Consider the following 23,294-nt stretch of genomic DNA (forward strand, 5'->3'; position numbering starts at 1 on the left):
ATTATCTGTTATCTTGAGCTGGGTTCTGAATTTATATGAAGCGCTCACTCAGGTCTGTCACAAAATGAATCTTCTAATTCCAATCTGATTGCCATGTAGACGAATGCAAACCAATAAGATCGCCATCTGTGGCCTGTTTCCCTCTCTTATTGCGCTCTCAACCGCACTTTACAACCTGACAGCCTAGAACTCTATGGTATGCAGCATGCTTCTATGGAACGGCACACAAGAGACATTCCAGATGGAGAAAATGGCAAGATGCGGCACCGCAGTTGCCATCCTCATGCTGAGGATGTACTTCCCCTGCACTCACAGTTCATAGAGAAGAAACAAATAATGACAACTACCATTTCTCCATGCAGGTCAATATATGCCGCCATGCTATCAAGACCCTAATTGAGCCAAAATGGCTGCATTAGTGTTTGTTTATTGCCAATTACATTACAGATTAACCTGCCCCGTGCTGACTCAGATCTCGGCTTCTGCCAGGAAAAGCCTTTAGAGCCGCTTCGCCTGGACGTTTCCCATTCCCCACCCATCGTGAGACATGACCTCCAGCGACGAAAGGTAGTTTCTCAAGCTTCTGGCGCTTGTTCCCCGCTGCATAAGCCAATAAAGTCTGAGCTAACCCGCGAATACCGCGACCTGCTTGACTCGCGCCCACCTGCCCGCCCTCCCCCACCCCAATTTCTGTGGACCTCTGTAAAAATCACTGTCCTAATGAGATCAAGAGACCGAGGCAAGCTGCCCGACTGCGAAGAGGCGTCGCGCGTTAGAAAGTACGAGCAGAAATCCTACACAGAGCTGGTTTTGCACTGCAGCCAAAAACCCCTTTCCAAAAACTTTCAGAAAGCTCAAAGCCCGCGACTGCAGCATCTTAAACAAAGCCTTGACTCTCATTACCACATTAGAGATCGTAACACTGAGAGAGCTATCCCTGTGTTCGCTATGAAAATAAGCAATGCCTCACATGCGCCTGTATACCACCACACCGCTCACTGTGTTTCACTTCCCCGAACGAGCGCTGTGGAGCCGCGCGCGGGCTACACGGGCGGCGGCGGCGGCGGCGGCGGCGGCGGCGGCGGCGGCGGCCGAAGGTTCCCCACCTGGCCTGCAGAACTCGTCCGACTCCTGGTGCACCATGTCCTGGACGCGGGCGCCGTAGGCCAGCCTGGAGTCCTGGTCGAAGGCCTTGAGCGTCTCGCTGGAGCTGTAGGACCTGGGGTTGAGCTTGCAGTCGTCGCTCTCGGCCGAGGAGCTGGTGTAGCGCCGCTCGGCGTCCCGCCGGCCCGTCAGCGAGCGGTAGGGTTTGCGCTCCTTCGCGTCCATGGCTGCCTCTTCCTCCGCTGCCTCTTCAACACCGCGGCTCGACGAGGGGGGCTAATCAGATCCGGCGATCCTGCGAAAAGAGGACGGCGGAAAAACCCTCCGCTTATTACGCCGCACTTTACGCCAGGCAGAACCCAAGAGCTTGTCATTTACACTGAAAATCCTTCATTTGAATGTCTACGTAGTGTTTATGAAGGCACTATGTAGTGCTTATGAAGGTGTTATGTAGCTTATATGAAAGACCATTCACAGATGGCATTACCAGAACTTGTCATTGCATTGAGAAATTCCTGCATCTTTACATAACTGTGTGGTCAGTGCCATTGGCAGGGCTTGTGGTTATATGTCCAGTAAATATCTAGAGATGACGAGCATTCATCTGCAATTGGTTTAAATATAGACCATGAAATTAGTGGTTTACATAAGTACTTTTTTTTAGGTCACACATTTAAAGGAACTGAGAAAACAGACCAGCCACACAATGTGCTAATAAACGACAGAACAAAACAACTCTTCTGATGACAAACAATTAACGAGTGCATTGAATGTTTGCGATTGCCATTAATTTTTCTTCTTTTTACTGGACCCATTCCCACATCACCGACGGACACAGTTTACATAACTTTGCTGGCTTATAAATGTTAATTTGCATCCTGGCATCTGTCAGCTCAGAACAGATAATTACATCCAAACTCTACAGGGTGCAATCGGAATGTGACACAAGGTTAAATGCTGCAGTGGCGATACAGCAGTACTGAAACATGCAGGACGTTGAAGGTATCTGTCAACCAACATTCAAATAACAAAGAAATATCATTTCCTTTGAAAAGAGCAAGCAGTTGACGTTCAAGAGCTTATTCGGCTCCGATATCCATGCATCTGAATAGTGCGAATGTTAAAGAGTACTGAAAATCTCAGTACTGCAGCTCTCCCAAAACTCAAAACAAAAATAGCCCAACCTCGACAACGTTTGGGACTGAGGCTCCTTATTAGTCTGAAAAAACCCTCGAAACCACCGATGCAATCTAAAGTCTATTTCCAGTCTTCACACCATGGACTGCAGAGTTTGGCTATAAATATAATGCCTATGCTGTAGGTATATACGCACAAAGAGACATTCGTGATCATCGTACTTGCATACAAAATGGCATCGAATCCTAAATACAGAGGGGGGAAAAGTCATTAGCCATGTGTCAATCTGCACCTAAGGAAGACATAAAACAACAACCGCTTATGATATATAACACAAGCGGTTTATATGTATGTACGCATATACCATACTGTAAATTGTCATAAGATAAAAGAGCTGTTAAGAGTGGCAGCTGGTCTGGAGGGCAACACACTGTTAATTTTTAATGTGTTAATTAGTGTCTGAAAGTCCCATGCTGAAATTGCCCTTTTTATGCATTTGACATTAAGCGGAGTGGTGCAGACTCAGTGAGCTGGGACTGGCAGGAAGGTCCCAGAAGAAGAAAAAAAAAAAACACCTACCCCCAACAGCAAATGAGGGCTCAATCTTACAGTGTCACATGATATGGAAGGTGAAATGACATCACTTGACATATGGCATTGTCGGAACCTTCAAATGTCTACTTCACTTCCCAGATCATAAAAAATACAACAGAAATAGCTTATTGGCATGGACAGATGTTTACGTTTTTCTTAATACGCGACCTAAATGGCAAAATGGCATGTGAAAAATCATTACATTTTTATCCCTTGTGGAGCCATATAAATACAGTTAGTGTTTAATTAACACTGAACCTTTTACCATGTATGTGCAAGCATTTCATAATGTTTCCCAGTAAAGCCCAGCTTGCATCCATTTTTTTCCCAGTTAAGGAGACAGAAACCATCAGTGAGGCTCTCAGCTGCAGTACTTCCAGGAAAACAGCCGGGATTAAAGTCCGATAAAATACTACAGGGGAAATCTTCTACCCATAAAACGTTTACGATCCAAGCACTCCACAAATATATTTTTTTATGTGCCGTACAGAAATGTTGCTCTTGCAGCACCTTTAGAAGTGGCAGGTGCTTTTCCATAGTTTGTGATGTATTAAAGATATTAATCATCACAGCTGCCTTTCCCAACACCCCTGCAGAACTTACTTACTAAAAGTACATCAGTCCTGTAATCAACAGATTTCTCCTGTCCAGCTGTGGAATGCATCATCATATGCGGTGTAATAATGAAGGCGACTACATTATTATGAGAAACAGAACAGATGAGGGGGGAAAACGTAAAAGCTTGTCAAATTGCTGAAGAGGTACCGGGGAAGCTTAAAGCATGTTTAAGAAGCTAGGCCATTGTTTTCTGTTAGCATCAGTTGAAGTAGAGGGATTTTTACACTGCCATTTTGTTTATTGAATAGCCACCTTGTCCACACGCACACACACACACACACAAACAAACAAGTACAGGCACACCTTAGTGAGATACCTCAAATCAAGCATACAGAGGGTTGTTACCTCACACGTTGCTAATTTGTGATTTACAGATCTACAGATGGTTCAAATGGTTTGTCTGTTGTAGCCAAAAGATTTTTAAAATGCACTGTTGACAAATCAGATGCTGTTCTCAAATAATAGCTTCCACTTTGTTTCCACTTTCAAGCGATACGAATCTGGAATTCAGCAAAGTCATTATCAGAGGACGTCTCAGATACTGTGGGTGAAGTTGTGAAAACTAACTATTTATCTTCTGATAAAAATATGTCTCTGGATATCACAGAAGGAGGACTATTCTGCACAAGGCAATTAAAAAAACAACAAAACAAAAAACTTGCTAGGAAAATGTTTTGAAGAAAAATATGTTCTCAGCTCCTGTCTGGATAATGAATTGCTTTTAGAATACTGTGGTATTAACATCTTTAGACAGAACAGTAGTCCAAGGAAAACTACATGTGGCCCTTCAAAAGAGAAGAGAAAAAAACCGGCATTATCACAAGCTGTTATGCTGGGTTTTGGGGTCACCTTTTGTTATCACTGACAGCTGAAAAGATGCCTGTGATTAACGACTTGCAACCCTTAACAGGAAAACCTCCCCTGTTGACACCCCCCCCTCCCATAGAAAAAGAAAACATCTTTTCTCCTTGAGACAGAAAATGCACTTTGACTGCATCTAAGAAAATTAGGGAGCTTTTTCTTCCAAATTTCTAATTTCCTACCTTTTTTTTTTTTTTTTACCCATGATCCTTCATCTAATGCGAAAGTTAGGGAGTGACAAAAAGCAAGCCTTCTGAAATTAAAAGCGATGTACTTTAGGCGCATTGTATTCATTTCAAAAGATGGGGTTCAATTGCAGTGACCCCCTTTCTTCTTCCGCGGATCCTTTCTGCCACTCTAATTGGCCGGCAGCACCTCGGGGGCCATGGGAACGGCCGGCCGAGCCTTTCACCGGAGCGCCGGGGCGGCGTGCGCGCTCTCCGACAGCCGAGACGCACCGCGAAATAACAACCTTCCAGAGCGCGCTTCTGCTGGAACACCGCCACTGCTCTCCGCGTCTGAAACCCACCCACCCTCCGCTCAGCTAGCTGACGTCCCCCCTCAGCGAGCGTTCCAATTTAGGCTGTGAGTTCTTACTTGTGCATTTCGGCATCCACGCAATTTTAAAAACCATGAATTTAGAGCGAGTAAAGCACTGAGCACAGGGCCAAAACTGAATAAATTAAATATGTGCCATAGACCACAATAAATAACAATAGAGTCCAAGTTTATTTTAAACGTGAAACATACTACTGACTACTATTTGACAAACAGTCTCTCACTTGATTACATGACCTTCTTTCAAAGACATGTTAGCATAGAGGTAAGGCAGCAATAATTACAGCTGTTCAAGACAGGTTTTTTGTTCAAAAACCAAGAAATATATTCCGAGTCAGTGTACTATGCCACACCCTGGAATAATGTAACGTGTTAACTCTTGATTCTGGAAAAAGCAACAAAAAAGAACAATACATTCACTTTTTGATAATGCATTAGCAGATCTGAGCATTTCTTCGAACACGTCTAAATCCCCAGAAATCAGGATAAAACATTACCATTACCTGCACTACATGGGACAAATATCATAACATTTTCCACAATAAAAGCTACCGACTGAACGCTCACCGAGAAGTGCTATTTCAGATACGCTACAGGCACGCGGTGTAAATAAAAGATTCGCCTCCCATTTAGGAATCCCAGACTTACACCAATATATACTTTGCAGGGTATTTTTCTGAATGAATTTTTCACTTATGGGGGAAATAACTGGCCTCCAAAAGTCAGGCATGTGCAGTTAGCCCTCAGAACTCACTTCCAGTACAAGCAGCTAGGCTGTGCTACGCTTCAGCCCAGAACCCTTGTTTTTTTTGCTCAGATTCTTAATGCTTGAAGGCCTACGACTTCTCCGATGGGGATGAATAAAAGGATAGGACCGTGACAGGAAGTGCATCAAAAAAAGGAACAGTTTCAGATCCTTTAACAATAGGCTTTCTATAGAGGGAAACAAAAGACAACAGTGTTCTACATTTCTGACATCCAGGGGTATAATTATCTCTGAAGCGTTTCAGACGCAAAGCCTTGGATATTTAACACCAGAGTGTTTATGTGCTGTCATCTTACCCTGTATAGGAAAATACTCTATGCAATGATTCCATATGCTTGTTTATAACTACAATGGCCTACAATGAGCTTAGCGGCTTCTGTATACTAGTGTACTAGACACATGTGTGTGTGTGTGTGTGTGGGGGGAGGGTTCATGACAATCCCCATTGATAGAGGGCCGTATGTAAAAGTAAAAGTAAAAGTAAAAGAAAGCACACAATGCTGTTTCTACTTCAGTCTTGCACTTGCACAGTCATGTGCCTTGTATGGCAAGTTGCAATGCATCACTTCTTTTTACATTTAAATGTTGCCATTTTCCTTAGAATGTAACTATTTAATAAATACAAAATAGTTGTCAGTCTGCTTTACTAAAATAAGCCCAGACAAATTGTCGAAATGGATATTTGTGCATTTGGGAAACACAGATTGAAATTGCATCTGGTTTCTTTCTGTGATAATAAAACTGATTGAAAAAATTGATTTCCTTTTTTAAACTTCTCAGCTCATTCTTATTTTCTGACTTTGAAACTGAAGCACACTTTGGTCTTTAACAGGGATGAACTTGAATACCCTATTATCCAGCTTGCCAAATAATATTTAATATTAATAATAATATTTTCTTTATGTTTGGTTGTGGAAATTGTATTTTATTGGGTTGCACACACATTCACAAAACTTAATGTGGGTAAAAAAATATATGTCCTGGACCAATTTATGAACTAGTTGTAAAGCTGAAAAATAGTTTGCAATAATACTCACAATTTAAAAAAATATATATTTTTTTTAATTCCAAAAAAAATTTGCTTGCTGGGTATTCACCTCTCCAACACGGGATGAAAGCCAATTGTATAATTTAACATTCAAAACCTTGTGCAGTAAAAGCCTTTCCAATCAGCAAAGCTAGTAGATTCTTTAACCCTTTATTTCCACAATTTTAATAAAAAATAAAACATTTTGCCTGGTTTGCACTGTTCTAAAATAAAGTCTTACACTGTAACTTCGTGGCAACACACACACACATCTGTGTAGAAGTATTCAGGAGTACAAAAATAAGAGCATATGCAGTAAAACAGGTATAAAATTTATCTATTATTAAACATTAAACACTACAGACAAGTGGACAATACAACATTCTCTCAAGAACATCCATTGCCCTTTATGTTGAAAGGACTATTCATGCACGGTTTATTTTTGGCTGGACCGCAACAGCAGGGCCAGCCCTATAAACGCGAATGTCTGTGACTGAGTGACTGAGTGAGTGATGAAGTTACACTGCGCATGTCTGTGACTGAGTGACGAAGTTACACCATTGGTCGGCCGGTTCGGTCCAGCCATATACTAGGTTTTGACCTGGTCTTGTTTTCTTTTTCGTGAACAAAGCCAGTCATGCTCAGCTGCTGGGAGCTGTCGCAGCCATTACGGAAATGACTATGGGCCACTCTACAGACCCACAGCATGCCTGTACCTACTAAGAAAACCACCAGTATGAATTGTATTAAAAGGAATTTCAATTTATTCAAAGGTTGCCAAGGACTGACTGGCTGAAGGAAGCTGGTTGGTAGTAATTGTCCGCATCCAGGCGGTCTGTAAAAATAGCGAATCTAAACAGAGGGAGTGCAAAGGTGCCATACGAATGCAAATCGCTTCCTCTCCATCCATCAAATAATTAGAGGTTTGAGCTGAAGGCTGCCATTCGGCACCGGCTGTGCATAAAAAATAAAAATAAAAAACCCGCAGACCCGTTTCCAGGGTAATCGCTGGACCCAGGCGGATCGACCCGCATCGCTCCCTCTCTCCAGATGCAGTTTTAGTCTTTCCGTTAAAATGCAAAAACCGCCAAGTGCCGCGTTCCTGAGGAGAATTATTATTTTCAAAACTGCGCGCGAGTGGGAGGGCATTTCTCGTTAGACGTTACCCTAATCCCAGTTGACCAATTCATTGTCTGGAGTTCTGACAATTTGTTCTCGGAAAGGTTTCCTTGGGTAAGATTGGGAACTTTTTTTTTTCCTTCTTGTTTGAGTGTGCATTTTATATTCACCTTCGATATGTGCAACTGGATGTAAAGCAGGAAGAGCACAGGCTGGAATACTGAACAGAGATCTGGCTTACATAACCAGTGCTGTGAGTGAGACAGGTGCATTCAGTCAGATAAAGGTCATGTGCAACTGCAGTCGACTCCCTGCAACTGCAAACTGGACACAACCTGCGTTCTCCTCTTTTTTACGACACAGCATGCAGCTGCTCCAGTTTTGATTCCACAGACTTCACTTTCTCTGGATATATTGTATGTATGCTGTCGTTACAGAATCCGGATCAGAATGAGACTTAATTTGGCCAAGTATGTTTTCATACGTACGAAGACTCTTAACTTGGTCAATCAGTCAAATTCCTTGTATGGATAAAAACCCACGAGGCCAATAAAGTCCAATTCTGATCCCGATTCGGTAAATACAGCATACCCAGAAAGTAAAGTCTGCAGAATAAACACTGGAACCGCTACATACTGCGACAGGTCGAAGAATAACATGCTGCTAACAGTTGTCTCTAATAAAAATCCATAGCTGCCTTCAGAATCTCTTCAGAAGTCTACATCAATGTGTACGTTCTCACCTTTCCTTAAGCATATTTACGAAACCACCCTTTCATTCAAACGCAGCCTATCGTGACACATCTTTGGTGGTTGTTTGCTAGCCCTGCCAACAAAAATCTCTTTGTTGAACGTAGCACCAATACAATACTGACATTTTCCGTTAACGAACAAAGGTGTGAAACTGAATACATCCATAACAAACAAACGCTTTTGGATCTGTACCGAAAACACCTTACACTGATGTCTTGTCTACAAACATCAACAACGAGCCAGATCCCAGAATCTGTATGTACTGTAGCACCACCTTTTCAAAAGAATGATTTTACATTTGTATTCACAATCAATCCCCAGCTGGATGATCACGCAGAATATAATGTGAACCACAGCCACGGAATAATTTTGTTTATCTGGAACCAATTGCCATCTCCAGTTTTATCACACCTCCCATCTGGAATGCCCATTATCACCCATAAGCCCATCGGATCTCTGCAACACCCTACACCAAATCTGCCTCTTATCCCTCTTTGCAGTTCGCTGGCTAACTGAACAGTCATTAAATGCCCCTGAGCTCTTAGGGACCCTGATTTTGGCTACCATTTGGCTACTCTTCTCATTAGCAAAATACATTCAAGGTACTCAAGGTAGTTTTTTTTGAGAATAATTCAGCAACACTTGCTTAAAAACACCACGCCAAAATTAGGATAAACCAGTATACCTGCAGGGCGGAAGGTTCCAGAAACGCAGAAGGAATATTTCAAATGCGCCTGTCCACGTGACACACAGAGCTCGTCTAGCTGTGATGTCACAATGGAGCGGAATCTGACCTCCCGCTTGATCAGGCCCACACATTCTGGGCTTTGGGGGGCAGGTGTCAATCTGTAGGAAATCTTCTCAAGGTCAAATCAAATAAACATACATTTAATAAAACACTGGCTTTCGTAAGAAGCTTATGCATATTTAAGGAACAGGAATACCATATGGCTTCAAAGCCATTTCATTTACTTTATTGCAACATAAGTCCATGTTTTGTTTATTGCCAACTACAATTTTTTTTATATCATATAATCTGCAGTGTCCTAGTATCACTTATTACAGTCCACAAAGTATGGAATTATAAGCCTGTGCCTGAACCAGAATATCCAAAGTATAGTAATGCTTCATTACAAAAGAATAAGTAGGCCTCTACTTACAGGACGAGCCTAGACGGGCTGAATAAATTGTTCTCATCATTATGCGCTCTTATTTTCAAACATAAAACATTAATAAATGTAATAGTTTCCCAATGGATGATTTTCCATTTCACAAACAAGGGCAAACGATCAGCAACAGGAAATTTCAGCCAATGTAGGCTGTTTTAAATGAATCGCTCTTTGAGGAACCTTTTTGATTAAAAAGAGGTGAAGCGACTCAGCCAGAGAGTGAAACCTGAAGCCTACCTGAAAATTTCCTGCTAAATAAAAAGCAATTAGGCGGCTGTACCTGGCAGTGATGCCACATCAGCCAAGGTGTCTGCCAGTAATGAGACACTGTGAAAGACCCTCATTAAGTCCTCCACGAGCACTAATCTTATGATCAACATCTTTCGCCAGAAGACATGAAAAAGTTTTGTGAATTTTACATTCTGCTCCTACGTCTCCACCTCTGAAACCTCTACATTTTATTTTTTATATATTTTTTACGGATTCATTTGTCCTTGTGGTACCGAGATGTAAATTCGTTGACAATTATGTACGAACTGTACAGGACCTCGATGATCACCCCCTACTCAATACAAAGTTAAGTCAGCTGTAGTTAGACAGCTATTACCATGGTTACTATATATATAATTATTTCAATTTTAATTACAAAAGAAAACCTGTCATCAAACATCATTAAATGCAGCGTTTGTTAATTTACCGGTTCGCGAAGACTTTTATAATCTGGTGAGAGGTGCCATAACTGGAGAGCTACAGCCAGGGTCCTCATAAACGCAAAGACATCACAAGGCCCTCTCGCTCTCTGATGTAAACTCCGCCCCCCACATACCCCCCCCCCCAGCTGGAGAAAAGGAAAAAGAAATCAGTTCCAGGCACGGTTTAGCTATTGACACACCCACCCACACACACCCACACACCCACACAACACCCCCTCATACGCACATAAAGGGGGACAGTTTGAGAATAGGGGTGTCTGAGCATGACCGGAATTGTGCCCAGGGAGGCCTTTCAGACGAGCTGAATACCGGGGGCAGACCCCCCGCTCCTGCTCCTTTTGGGAAAACATTCTCAGGCCTTCATGTCCAGAGAAAGGCCCTGCAGGGCCCGAAGAAAGGTGTGTTTTCTGAAGAAGTGGAAGGGGGGGCGCGCCGCCTCTACAGACGCATGCACAGATGGGAGGGTTTTCAGGGGAAACGGTTTGCCGACCGATTATTAATGCAGCAGCCTGTGAAGTGTGTGTGTGTGTGTGCGCGTGTGTGTGCATGAGTGTGCATGTGTGTGTGTGCATTCGTGTATGCGTGAGTGTGCGTGCGTGTATGGGTGTGTGTGTGCCTGTGTGTGAGTATGTGTGTGTGTGTGCCTGTGCGTGTGTGTGTGTGTGTGTATGGGTGTGTGTGTGCCTGTGTGTGAGTGTGTGTGTGTATGCATGTATGTGTGTGTGTGTGTGTGAGAGAGAGAGAGAGTGTGTGTGTGTTGGCATGTGTGCGCACGAGTGTAGGTGCATGTGTGCACGTGCAACTTTGCGTGTGCTAGTGCGTGTGCGCGCACAAAGCCAGCGGCGCCTCCTTGTGGGATCAAAGCGGGAGACTCGTCAGGACGTAAAGCAGGCACACCCCGTTAAAAGCTTTAACACTAACAGAGGCGGCACAGCAAAATGTCCCCACAATGTCGCTGTCATGTTATGGCCACGGTATAACACCGACTGAACACTCCGGTGACGCTGTGAGGACATCCTGTGTTAGCCGGGAGTCAGCAGCAGGGCAGCTGCAGTGCGCAGACCTGCTACTAATCACAGCCGGTGACTGAAGGTGACGGTCGGCACGGAGACCGACGAGGGAGCAGCGCTGCGAGTTCCAGCCGCGCACCACCGACCGCCAACGTCTCCCCTCCACTGGTCGTTTCTGACCTTGACTGCTCAATGTGAAGAGCGTCAGGGTCCTCTCTGGCTGTCACTGATCCATCAGCAGCTTAGCTGGGGAAAGATGCCGCATATCGACTCCGTGAGAGGTTAGCCGAGCAGCGCAAACCCAGGTGGAGGTGGAGAGCCATTATAAGACCACACATCACCCAGGGGGGCGGTACGAGTAATGTAATCTTGACTCCTTTACCCTGCTCTCAATCTTTAGTTGGAGTTCCAACAGGAACAATAAATCAATCAATGAATAAATAACAAAATGAATAGATAAGTAAGGCAGGACAGAATCCCCTCCGCTTGCACCAGGCCCTTGGAGTACCGGCTTGTGAAACAGGACATCAAGGACACTGGTGTGTAGGTCAGCGCTGGTGTCAGGCTCTCTCATTACGAAGTGATTACTGCCCATCGCGCTGCACTCCTGGAGCAAATTTCACCGCGCAAGCCGGAGAGCCAGCAGTCCCAGCATAACGACAATCAACCACCACACTAATCCCCAACTCTGACCCCCTGACCTACACCTCTGACCCTTCATCTCCAACATGTGGACTTAATACTGGATAAGCTCAAAGGATAGAGGTGGGTATTCTGCGTGATTATGCTTTTCCTCTATCAAAGCCAGAGTCAAAAGAAACTGCAGCCACAGACCCAGAGGCATGGTTCCTGTCCCAGCTTCAGTCGGATTTCCTTTCCGAGAGCCTTTCCCGCCTTATTGCCAAGGCCAACCAATCAGAGGGGGCCAAAGGGCATCCAACTTCTTTCCAAACAAGACTGCAGACAATTTACTGCTAAAGACAGCCAGAAATGGGGGAATTTTTTTATGATTGGTTGCTCTTAGGTTTCTGAACACCATGAGACATTTATCTTTGAACTCTTCCTGAAATATGTGGTCATAAAAACGACATTCATTCAAATACTTCAGCATAGCTACTGATCACCATTACATGCGTCTCACCCGCAAGACTACATAAAATGTTTACAGCAGTGATATAGGCATTTTTGTGTAAACTACACACTTTAAAGGGGTAGTTTACTTATCGGGGTATTTAAAAAAAATATCATTTCAGTTTTTTGATTGGCTCAGATGGCTTCTGTGCGTGATGAATGATATTATAGAGACTTAGAGAGGGTTCTGATGACCTCCGGGCTTCCCAATGACAGGTAAAGTGCATTCAGGGGCTCGTGATCTCGAGCAACAAGAAGCCCTGCTAGCAAACAGCGAAATTATGCCTTCAGAGGTTCTACGTATGCATTGGGTTATTTTTAGTCATCTCAGATGACACAAGCATGTGTGAACCAGATAAACTGATTGAACTACGTGATAATACAACACATTAAAAGCAATGCAATGGGCACATAAAAACACAATGCTTTGGACCTTCCCATTTCACATTTTTCTTTGTATGAGAGGGCAGGGTAGGGCGGGGGGGGGGGGGGGGCTGTCAGTGGGGAGGGGTGAGGGGGCAGTGTTTTGGGTTGGCTTTGCGCTGTGGGATGGTGGGTGATCATTTTCAAAATGAACGCGTATCATAAATGCCAAAAAAACACTACATGATGGGGGGGGGGGGGGGGCGTCAACTCCCAAGTTGTGCATGCCCCGCCCCCCCCTTGCCCCCCACCCTCCCCGTTTTTCTCAGCACGGTATCACACCACGCGCTCTCACCTTAGCGCACCGCTGTGAACAGGAGACGCGAGCTCGACGCAGAAGGTGTAACAATTGTCGCCGAGTTTCATCAGGAAACCGCGTCAATTTGCACCTGCATCTTGGGAAAGAGCAAAGGAACAGCCCCCGAAGCGACGAAAACAGCCTCCGCCAGACAGCGCTGAAAGACGCGCGGCGTAAGAGCATCCTCTCAGACACGCGCGCAACAAGTTTTTTTTTCGCTTTTGTCTCGCAGGTTTACAAACATAAATTTCTTCACAAATTGGTGCGCAGACCACCGTTATAACAGCACAAACAGGACCACGGGATTCTAATTGGCCAGGTCTCAGCACCCCTGGGATTTGAACGGCACGCAAAATGAGACTCTGCAGGGATTACACACAAGTCCTGGGTGTTGTTCTTTTCAGCAAGTTCTCAGCAATGTCCAGAGACACAGCAAGAATAATACTTTTTGCTGTAAACTGAACAAATCCGTGTCGTAACAAACGTAAACAGCATAATGTCCTCTACTCCAGGCACCACTGAGGAGGGGGCTGCCGCCTACACCATGATAATATGCACTTTAATATTGTGCTGGCTCAGTTCTCTGGTTTAGCTGTCCTGTAACGCTATCTCTGACTGCATCCAACACAAAACCATGGTCTACTGGCAACAGAGCGCGCAGTAGAGAGAGCGCCTGGTACGGCCCGTAGTACAGTAAGGTTATGAGGCTCAGAGCAATAAGAGTGAAGCCTGTTTGCAGGTGACCTGGCCAGCATCCTCTCTGCGTGACTCAAACGCTGTGTGCCAGTAAGGGGGCGAGGGTGTGTGGGGGGGGGGGCACAATGGTGACTCAGCTCCTGTCACATAGAACATGAGCACAGCGTTAATGAGGAGAGCGGCAGCTCAATCACCCGGGGCTGCTAGCAGACAGCCAGGCAGCAGCCCGGGCCACGAAGCCTCACAGGGGCTACGGCACGAGCGGTGGGCTCTGTCACACAGAAAAGCGGGACTGCGACACCGCACCAAGCGGCTCGCCCGTGTTAGTGGCAGAACCGCACACCCGGCTCAACACGCAGAAGCACACGCCATGCCGCACGCGCTGGGAGACTCGCGGTCTGCTGACCTGACAGCAAGGGGGGGGGGGGGGGGGGATTTCAAGCCTCCCTTAGTCATTTCTGCCTCCCTTAGACACCTCTGTGCTCCATCCAAAGGAGCTGGCAAATCATTTAGATCCCTGCATATTGCAGGACCACAAAGCGGGACAATTTCATTTCCTGTGCTCCAAAATCCATCTTCCCTGCCAGGGCAGTTACAGAGCCCATAATGGCCAGGCGGAGTGGAGTGAAGCTGCTCATCGGACCTCAGAACAGCATTCGCGGAAGCTCCTCTCCCTGCCCGGACAAACACAATCGCCACGGTAACCAGCACCATCTCTTTCTCTCCCATGGTTCCACCGCATCGTGCCCTAAAATACCAGCACTCGCATCTCATTCCTGATCCCAGTGAACAGGACACGAGAGAGGGACGATTCATAAGACAGCAGTGTCAAACACTGTTCCCCATAATCAGGGACATCCCGTAAACTGTGGTGCTGCACTTATTCATTTTCATGGGTGGTCTCATAAAGGGACACCATCACTATTTAACAAGAAGCACGTGCAAGACAGGGGTGGACACATTAAACTATGAGAAAGCAGGAAGTGTAATGTTTGAATTAAAATAAAGTACAATATAAAGAAAACCAACACCAGAACTACTCTTCAACGTCAAAACTGTAACGCACTGACAGAGGTAGCAGAAAGATTTGAAAATGATTACGAAGCAAACATTGGGCCTCAAAACTTCTCCCAAATTATTTCTGTTTTTTTTTCCATAAAAATTTTCCTATGAAAAACCAATATAGGATTCATGATTCATGCAGATCTTTCTTTTTGTGCATCACCCAGGAGTATGAGACGATGAATGCTGACTGTTTATACGTGTTATGCACAATCCTGTTCATGAGATTAGCATAAGGGAACAGCCATGAACAAATACGTATAAGAAAAAAAATGATGAATGCCGAAATGTTCGTGGAAACGTTCTTACACAGTTTACGATCAAATATGATCGTACCCATGTTTTGTGACTGAGGCCCATTGACTGGACCTTGCTGAGGTTTAATAACCAATTGGCTATGCAAGACGCATCTCAGATACTCTTCAGTTATAATTTCCAGAGGTGCTTAACAGACAACACTGGTTTTTTTTGTTCCCTGTTCTGGTCGCAAGCAGAAACTCCCCCATGCTGTTCTGGCACTTTCTTTGAAGTATTTGGATGATTCCAATCGTTCCATTCAACTGTGTGTCTGGTGGCATAAGCACGGACACAGGCACCCTTGTCCTTGGACATATGAATGAAGAAAGGATTCACTTTTAACATAAAACGCATTTTCATGCAAGAATATTCAAAATACCCTCGAGTGAAATATTCATTTAACAGAGTTTAAAAATGTAAAAATAAAAAAAGGTTCTCAATAGGTTCGGGACAAGTCATTTGCAAAAAGATTGATGATTTATTGACAAAATAAAAAAGCCACAATCTTAGCGAGTGCAGGTGGAGGCTCTGGATCCATGAATATTTGCACAGGATAACAGACAGGAGCTCTAAAGCGGTTATAATGGCCTTTTTAGAGACAATCAGTCCACAGGCAGCTCAATTTTAATGGTGAGAATCAGCACACGCAGCAAGGCTGTGGAGAGGGGTCTGAATAGTGATGAGCTTATTTGAGCTGCCTGACTGAGTCGCTCTCTGCCTCCTCGGCTCCGGGCCTTCCTTTCCCACAATCCCCTGGGTGGGAGAGCAGCTCCGCCGAGCACTCTCGCTCGGGAAGACATAACCATGTGAGAAGGGAGAGCGAGAGAGAGAGAGAGAGAGAGAAGGAGCAAGAGAAAGAGAGAGAGATGGCGTGTAGCCGCTTCGCACATCTTTTAAGCCCCACTCACACCACATTTCCCCGAAAAAAGGAAAAAAAACCAGGAGACGCGATTACGAAGTCGCGGGCCGAGGGTGAATATTTCGCGCGCGTTCTGCTGACTCGTCAGCGGCGATCTCTCCTTCCCGCTCTCAAAGCACCCTTTAAAGCTCGACATCCGCCGCTTAACATCCCAAGACTGATGACGAAACACCAAAATTAGCCGGCTTTTTAACCCAGTCTTCGTAACTGTCACAAATTCCACTTTTATTTCCTAAATAGATTGTGGGGATGTTCCACACGGCTTGAAGAATAAATAGAAAAGACAGCCTATCGCTTTGATCTTTTTAACCTTATTTACTTTACATTTACATTTATTCTACTTCTGAGGGTCTGTGCATAGCAGGCACATGTCCTCAGTTGTCTGGTCAGTCTCTTTTACACATTGCGTCTTTTCCACATTCATCTAAGTTTCCCGGCTAAATCAGGATAGATCCCGGCGAGCTGCAGGCTGCGAGCGCACGGTGAGAGATCAGCCAATCGGGGGGCAGCACGGGGCGGTGAGAGAGAGATGGCGGCATAAATAAAAGCCCGTGCCGGCGGGTTGCCGTAACGACGGCGGTAATTTGATTATCCCCCTCGTCCTCCACAGGTGTTTTTCCAGCCTCTATGCACGGCTGTACTGCTGTTGCCTTGGAGGGTTTTTTTTTTTTTTTTTTTTTTTTACATCATGCTTGCATCAGCGGATGTGTTCACGCTGGCACGGTGGTGGAGGAGAAACGGAGAGGGAGAACAGGGTTTCTGGGAGACAGGATGCATCAGAGAGACACGCCGCCCCTCCCCCTCCCCCCTCCCCCCCGATTGCCCCTCCACAGCTGAAATAGAATAATGAATTACCCAAAATCAACACGTCACAACCGCCCCCACACCTCATCGGTCTGCCGCACGTGTTCTCCATCAATTAGCCAACTGGTTGTGTCGATAAACTGGTCTCAGAGCGACAATTTACGGCCGGCGGCCCAGGCCAGGAGGCCCGGCGTTCTCCTCGCGCTGGTGTTCTGCCCAAGCTAAAGGGCTGCCAACGCAGTCTGGAAATCAACCGACTGCAGCGATGGCAGGTCTTGGAGGGAGGACTAAAAATAGCCTCGGCGACTGCCAGCGCACTTTCATCAGCGCTTCGCGCCTCGTAATTAAAGTCAAACTTTAATTAAGCCGCACAGCGAACGCGGCGAGGCGCGCTCCGGTTTAGGAACGGGTAAACGGCTGGAGGTCGATACCTGGACCTGATAAACGGACACGGCCACCCGGCTCAGAGCCCTTCTGAAGGTCAGCAATCTTCTCCGGTCATGTGACCTGACCCAGCATGCTCTCCGGCCTGCTGAGGAAGCGGGGGATACGCGAGACAGCGCCGGCTGTGATGTTCCGGCGGCAAGCTCGCCCCCGGCGTGCGATGGAACGCCCAGCAGGCGTTTGACCCTAAAAGTGAGTGCTGAAGGAGACCTTCAAAAGCCAGCCCTGTATCACCTTGGTAACTCCCGCCTCTCGCCGGAGTGGCCCAATACACTCGCAGCGTGACACAAAGCGGACCGGACAGCTTATTAACCTCGTCTCCAGAGCAGCGAAGGGGAGCTTAGATGAGCCAGGGTCTCAAAAAGTGTATGAGATTCTCAACCGCAGCTTATTCAGTCCAAGCTGCAGAGTAGTCATTAGTAGCCACTGGAAGCAAGAGTGGCCTGTTCTTTTCAAAGATGTACAGCATTCAAAGCCCATAGTGATTGTTATTGATAGTATGGCCAACATCAGGGCTGCTCAGCCCTGTTCCTGGAGATCTCCCAGCCTGTAGGTTTTCATTTCATCCCTAATTTGGCACACCCGATGCCACTAATTAGCAGCTCGATGAGATCACTAGCTGTTGAATGAGGTGTGCTTTGTTAGGGTTGGAGTGAAAACCTACAGGACAGTAAGATCTGCAGGAACAGGGTTGGGGAACCCTGGCCTGCACCACTGCAAAATACATTAACACTGGAGATCATTAAAACACTCCCAAGCTCTTTCTCTCTCTTAAAAAAAAAAAACCTGTGAAAATTCATGCTAAATAAGTATTTAACAGGCGTACCTAAAAGGAACTTGAAACTGCTTTAGGCTGTAAAACATGCCATAAGCATTGTGTTGTGCAGTTACACAGACCAGATTCAATTCACAATAATGTGCCCAACAATGGTTTATAAATGTGTGGTATATTCAACCAAGCAGTTTTCCAGAGGTGTTACCTTTTCCACACTTAAAGAGTCCTTTAGCATCTTAATAATACTGATCATTCCTTATGCACTCCGGTATCCAGCAGACGACAAAGCTCAGATGCATCTCTGGTAGCGCCAAAATATCACTGACGACGCCTCAAAGTCCGAGCAAATAATCCTGGCTTTGCAAAAAAGCTTGTCACACATCTCAAAACGAAAAAAGAGAAAAGAAATACAGCTATTCGGCATGAGGAGGAGAGGACGGGAAAACAAACGAGACAGTGGAAATGGACCTCTCCAGGAGATCTCATTCATAAGTCAGTTCAGCCTCACTGCTGATAATATTTATTTATTTTTTTTGTGACCTTAATGTCATGTTATGTCACAAATGTCACCTGAATTATTCATGACAATTACGCAACCTGAATGACAGTCATGTGACACCACATGACATGGCTTGCACACAAATGCTGACAAACAACCAGGGACATCTTATCGAGCTGCCACCATTAGCCTAATGGAGGCTGCACACCTCCACGATATCCCTGCGGTACTTGAAATACTCGGTTGCCATTAAGATTCTTAAAACTTTCTGACAGACCCCTGAGAATTTTCAATGAAACATGTTACTAACACACAATGTACAATTACAGAACGAGAGAAATTTGATTGTGAATAATGGCGAAAATGTTTATTTTCATATTTTTTATTTTCAAATTGTCAAATCTACAGGAATTTGAGTGGCATCAGAAGAGTTAAAGTATTTCAGATACCACAGTAATTTAACCCAGGGTAGTCATGAGGAGACTGTGACAGCCAAATCACAGCCTCAATTCATTCCTCCTCAGACTCACACATGTACATCACAGGCACAGCTGCAACTAGCGTTATGCTATTGTGCTGCTCTTAACATTTTCCACCAGAAATAAATAAAATATTTGACAAAAAAGGCGCAAATCAATTGTGCGGTTCAAGAAAAAAAAAAAAAAAACACTGCGAGGCACGGCTACGCATTTCTTTCTGCAGTGAAAAGTAGTTCTTTAAGTTCTCCCATGGCATAATTATATTTTCAGAAAGCCGGTTTCGTGAAGGAAAGAAGGTGCTAGAAGGAAACCAGGGTCGGTGAGCTGGGGGCCTGTGGAGGCCGGCTAACTCTTCCTCTACGGTGGAGAGAGACGGGGGTGGACTAGGGCCTTTCAAAGGAAACCTATTTGGCATTCGCTAGCCTTTCCACTTAAAGGACCGTCGGCCATGAATGTTCTTTATACACTGCCACATAGAGCTGGGGAGGGCGGGGGAGGGGGGGTATAGTCCACTTCTCGCATGATTTGTTGACATGTGGTTTGGATTTTAAACCCAAGTGAATGATAGAGATAAAATTTAATAACCAATTAAAACAAGAGATGGGCACATGGGGCGCTTTCTACTTCCTTCCCACCCCCCCCCCCCCCCCTCGCTGCAACAATCAGTATCTTGGAAGGCATTGGACGAACTGCCCCCAGAGGATTCTGGGATTTCGACAGGCACTTTCATTCGGCGCGACTTGTGGAGCCATACTTCAGCCCGGAGGGATCAACAGGAGAAATTGGTTCCATATTAACTGTACCCAAAAGGGAACTGATGCCCCGAAGGCCAGCTTTGGCATAGTAGCGTTTCTTACTGAAGAACAGTGGCAAAAGATCCATGCAGCACAAGAAAGACAAAAAAAAAAAAAAAACTCCCAAACCCTTTCTACTGTGCTCTTTTCATTGGTTGCTCTGGAAGGATGCGCAGACTGCTCTGGCCCTCGGCAAAGATGAGGAGAAAGTTAGCTCCACAGTGAGACACTTCTGCCCATTAGCAGGACTCGGGAGCCAGTCTTTCCCAGACGGGGAGTGATCACACTGCGCTCTGAATCCCCTCTCAAACCGAACGAGAGAAACCAGGCTTGCGACAGAACACAGATCAATCCCCCACCTCCTGGAGTTGCGCATGGTCTTGTACGAAAAAAAGAAAAAAAAAGAAGAAAAAAAACTCAGTGAGAAAGGCTCACGCATGCACACACGTGGAGTGAGAGGGGTGTGTGTGGACGGAGTGTAGCACAGTGGGTAAGGAACTGGGCTTGTAACCGAAAGGTCGCAGGTTCGATTCCCCGGTAAGGACACTGCCGTTGTACCCTTGAGCAAGGTACTTAACCGTAATTGCTTCAGTATATATCCAGCTGTATAAATGGATACAATGTAAAATGCTATGTGAAAGTTGTGTAAGTCGCTCTGGATAAGAGCGTCTGCTAAATGCCTGTAATGTATACATAGAGAGAGAGACCTTTTTCTTTTCTTTTTTGTTTAAAAAAAAAAAAAAAAAGGAAATTACTTGAGGTGAAGTATAACCGAAACGAAATAATAATAAAAAGCTGAACAAACAGCGCTTAATTGAGGCCGGTGGTGATTGGTCGCCTCCGCCCCGGCCGCGCGCAGCGTGCTTCCAGATGGCGGGTTGTTATTTCGCGGCGGGCCCCGCTGATGCCGCGGGACGCGGCGCCGGTAACAGGAGAAAGCCCCAGAGGCCCGTTCATCCAGGCGATGTAATCAGGGCCCCGGCTCCTCGCGCTGCCGGCTCTCCAAGCCCCGCCCACAGCGCGGCGGAATTAGCGGGACCAAGGTCAGCGCAGAGGAACGGCGGGGAAACTCCCACCAGCTGGCAGGATCTTTAGGTCCCATACCGACTCAGGGTTTTTTTAAATTTATTTATTTATTTTTGGGTTTGAGGGTAAACAATCGCTTTCTGAATTATTTGCTCTGATTAAAGGTTTTCTAACGATTGCTGAATATTAAATTGAGGGAAAACTCTGCATGCCTTTCATTTGTACAAAATTAAATGTATTGGATTTGCAACCCGAACCCCCGGAGAACCAAAATGTATTTGAAATACGCAATCAAAAAATAAATATTGATTTTTCAATGGATTCAATTTTATTTATTCATGTGGTTTTCCAGCCATGTCTTTAAAACAGCCGACAGTACAAAAAAGCATATTAATGAAAACATCTTTACATTTCAAATATCTAACAATCTATCTGCCTTTCTGACCATACAAATGTGTTTACATTTTAACTGAGGCTGTTGTTTCAATGGTACATTAGGCTGTCAGGGCCAGAGTAAGGACGCACAGCTGTATGTACATGGATATACTCGTGTGTATACCTATGTATGTATGTGTGTGTGTGTACACATATAAAATCTAATTTAAATGTCGCGTCCATTTTGTAGACATGGCAGCACCAAAATGAGGTTTGTTACGTTTCAGACAGCAGAAGACCCTGGCCCATAACACAAAAGGGGTCCAGGAGAAAAGGGGAGCGACACATATAACAAGCTATCAAGAGAGGCCATGGAACAGCATTTCCAAAATTGGGACCCTACCGAAAAGAGAACAAGGGCAAAAAGCTCCCCTCTCACCCCTTCAGCGACCCGCTGTCTCTCTCCAATTGACTGTGAACGAATAAAGAAGCCAAAAATCGAAAGGATTGAAAACATAAATAATTCATAGTTTATACCGCAGCTGTAAATTAATGAATCAGTCCGGGCACTTACATGTATTCCATGCTAATCTATATTTCCAAACAAGTTGGATTCCATGCATAATTTAAAATGGCAAAGTTTCTTTTCCATCGTCGCGCAGATTGTTGCACGCACTAATTAAAGTCCCAGCGCAGGATTAACGGTATGCGTGTGCTGCAGTAGTACGCTCCTCAGCACATCCGTTTTGAATGACAGGTTTTTTAATTTTTTTCTTTCTTCTGAATTTTATCAATTCGATTCGCAAGCTGAAAGCATCTACACTACGGTAATAATCCAAACTTTAAAATAGATACGCAGCCCTATGTTTGCTCAGTAGTGATGCGCGGAAGAAATTACACTCATTAAGGCATATTACATACCATTAATTATAACCTACACAAGCACAAATTCTTTTAATTATACAGACCCAGTGAATTTGTGTCACACTCAATGCAGAGACCAGGGAAAAGTCCTTATTAAAGCGCATCATGGGAAAACAAAGATTTCATTAATGCCCACACATTTGCAGCAATGTCTACGGCTGTCTTAATAATTTCTTAGTCTCTTAAGAATGACCCTTAGATCTAGAAAAAAAAAAACAGATGTTCTGTCTGCATACACATCAAAACCAGCATCCAAAATAGCTGCTCCCTTTTCACCCGAAATAAAAGGCGCGCAAAATGACCTACTTTGATCTCCACCGTGCAATATATATATCTCAGCACACGCGTCTCTCCTAATTAACTTGTCTCCTTCAGACCTTCGCTTGGTGACGTTCAGAAAAACAGCGCGAGGAGATTATTGCGCATTCCGAACAATTATCCCTCTACTTAGAAATGTCAGATAACTGAACATGTCCAAAGGCGTAGTGAGCTGCGGCAGCACTTTAAGAGAAAGCTCTCCACAGCTTAAGTAAAGCTTTTCTCTTTATACGAGCGGCGGTTTCCTCAGTGTTTCCGTTGGGAAATAAAACGCTTTGAACTGCAGTTGCAACGGTCAGCCCCCGATCACGAAGTCTCATCCGCATCTCTATTTTAATGTGAAAGATCAGTTTAGTCATGCCCTACCCACCGAAATTTCTACTATATTTCCATGAGGGTTTAGAAAAGGGGTGTACAATAAGGTGCAACACATTTTGAGATTTCATGCCAGCTCCCGATCTTAAAAATTTCAGTAGTCCAATCATTTATGACAGCAGTCATAGTTGATTAAGTGACAAGCTACCGCTGCAGATCGCCATTTTTTAATTTTTGTTCTTTTTGAGGGTGGGGGGGGGGGGGGGGGGGGTGGTGTGTGTGGTCCG

At 45.0% G+C, this 23,294-nt stretch overlaps 1 protein-coding gene across 1 annotated transcript in view; it reads right to left on the reverse strand.

The window, feature by feature from the left end:
- tenm4 (teneurin transmembrane protein 4) overlaps positions 1–23,294 on the reverse strand; it is a 213,317-nt gene that overhangs the window by 148,685 nt on the left and 41,338 nt on the right. The window contains exon 2 of the mRNA XM_064301632.1: positions 1,107–1,399. Coding sequence (XP_064157702.1) covers positions 1,107–1,329 — 223 coding nt within the window. The 5' untranslated portion in view covers positions 1,330–1,399. The remainder of the gene's footprint in view (positions 1–1,106; positions 1,400–23,294) is intronic.

This window comes from Anguilla rostrata, chromosome 12 (assembly GCF_018555375.3).
Source record: "Anguilla rostrata isolate EN2019 chromosome 12, ASM1855537v3, whole genome shotgun sequence".
Classification (NCBI taxonomy): Eukaryota; Metazoa; Chordata; class Actinopteri; order Anguilliformes; family Anguillidae; genus Anguilla; species Anguilla rostrata.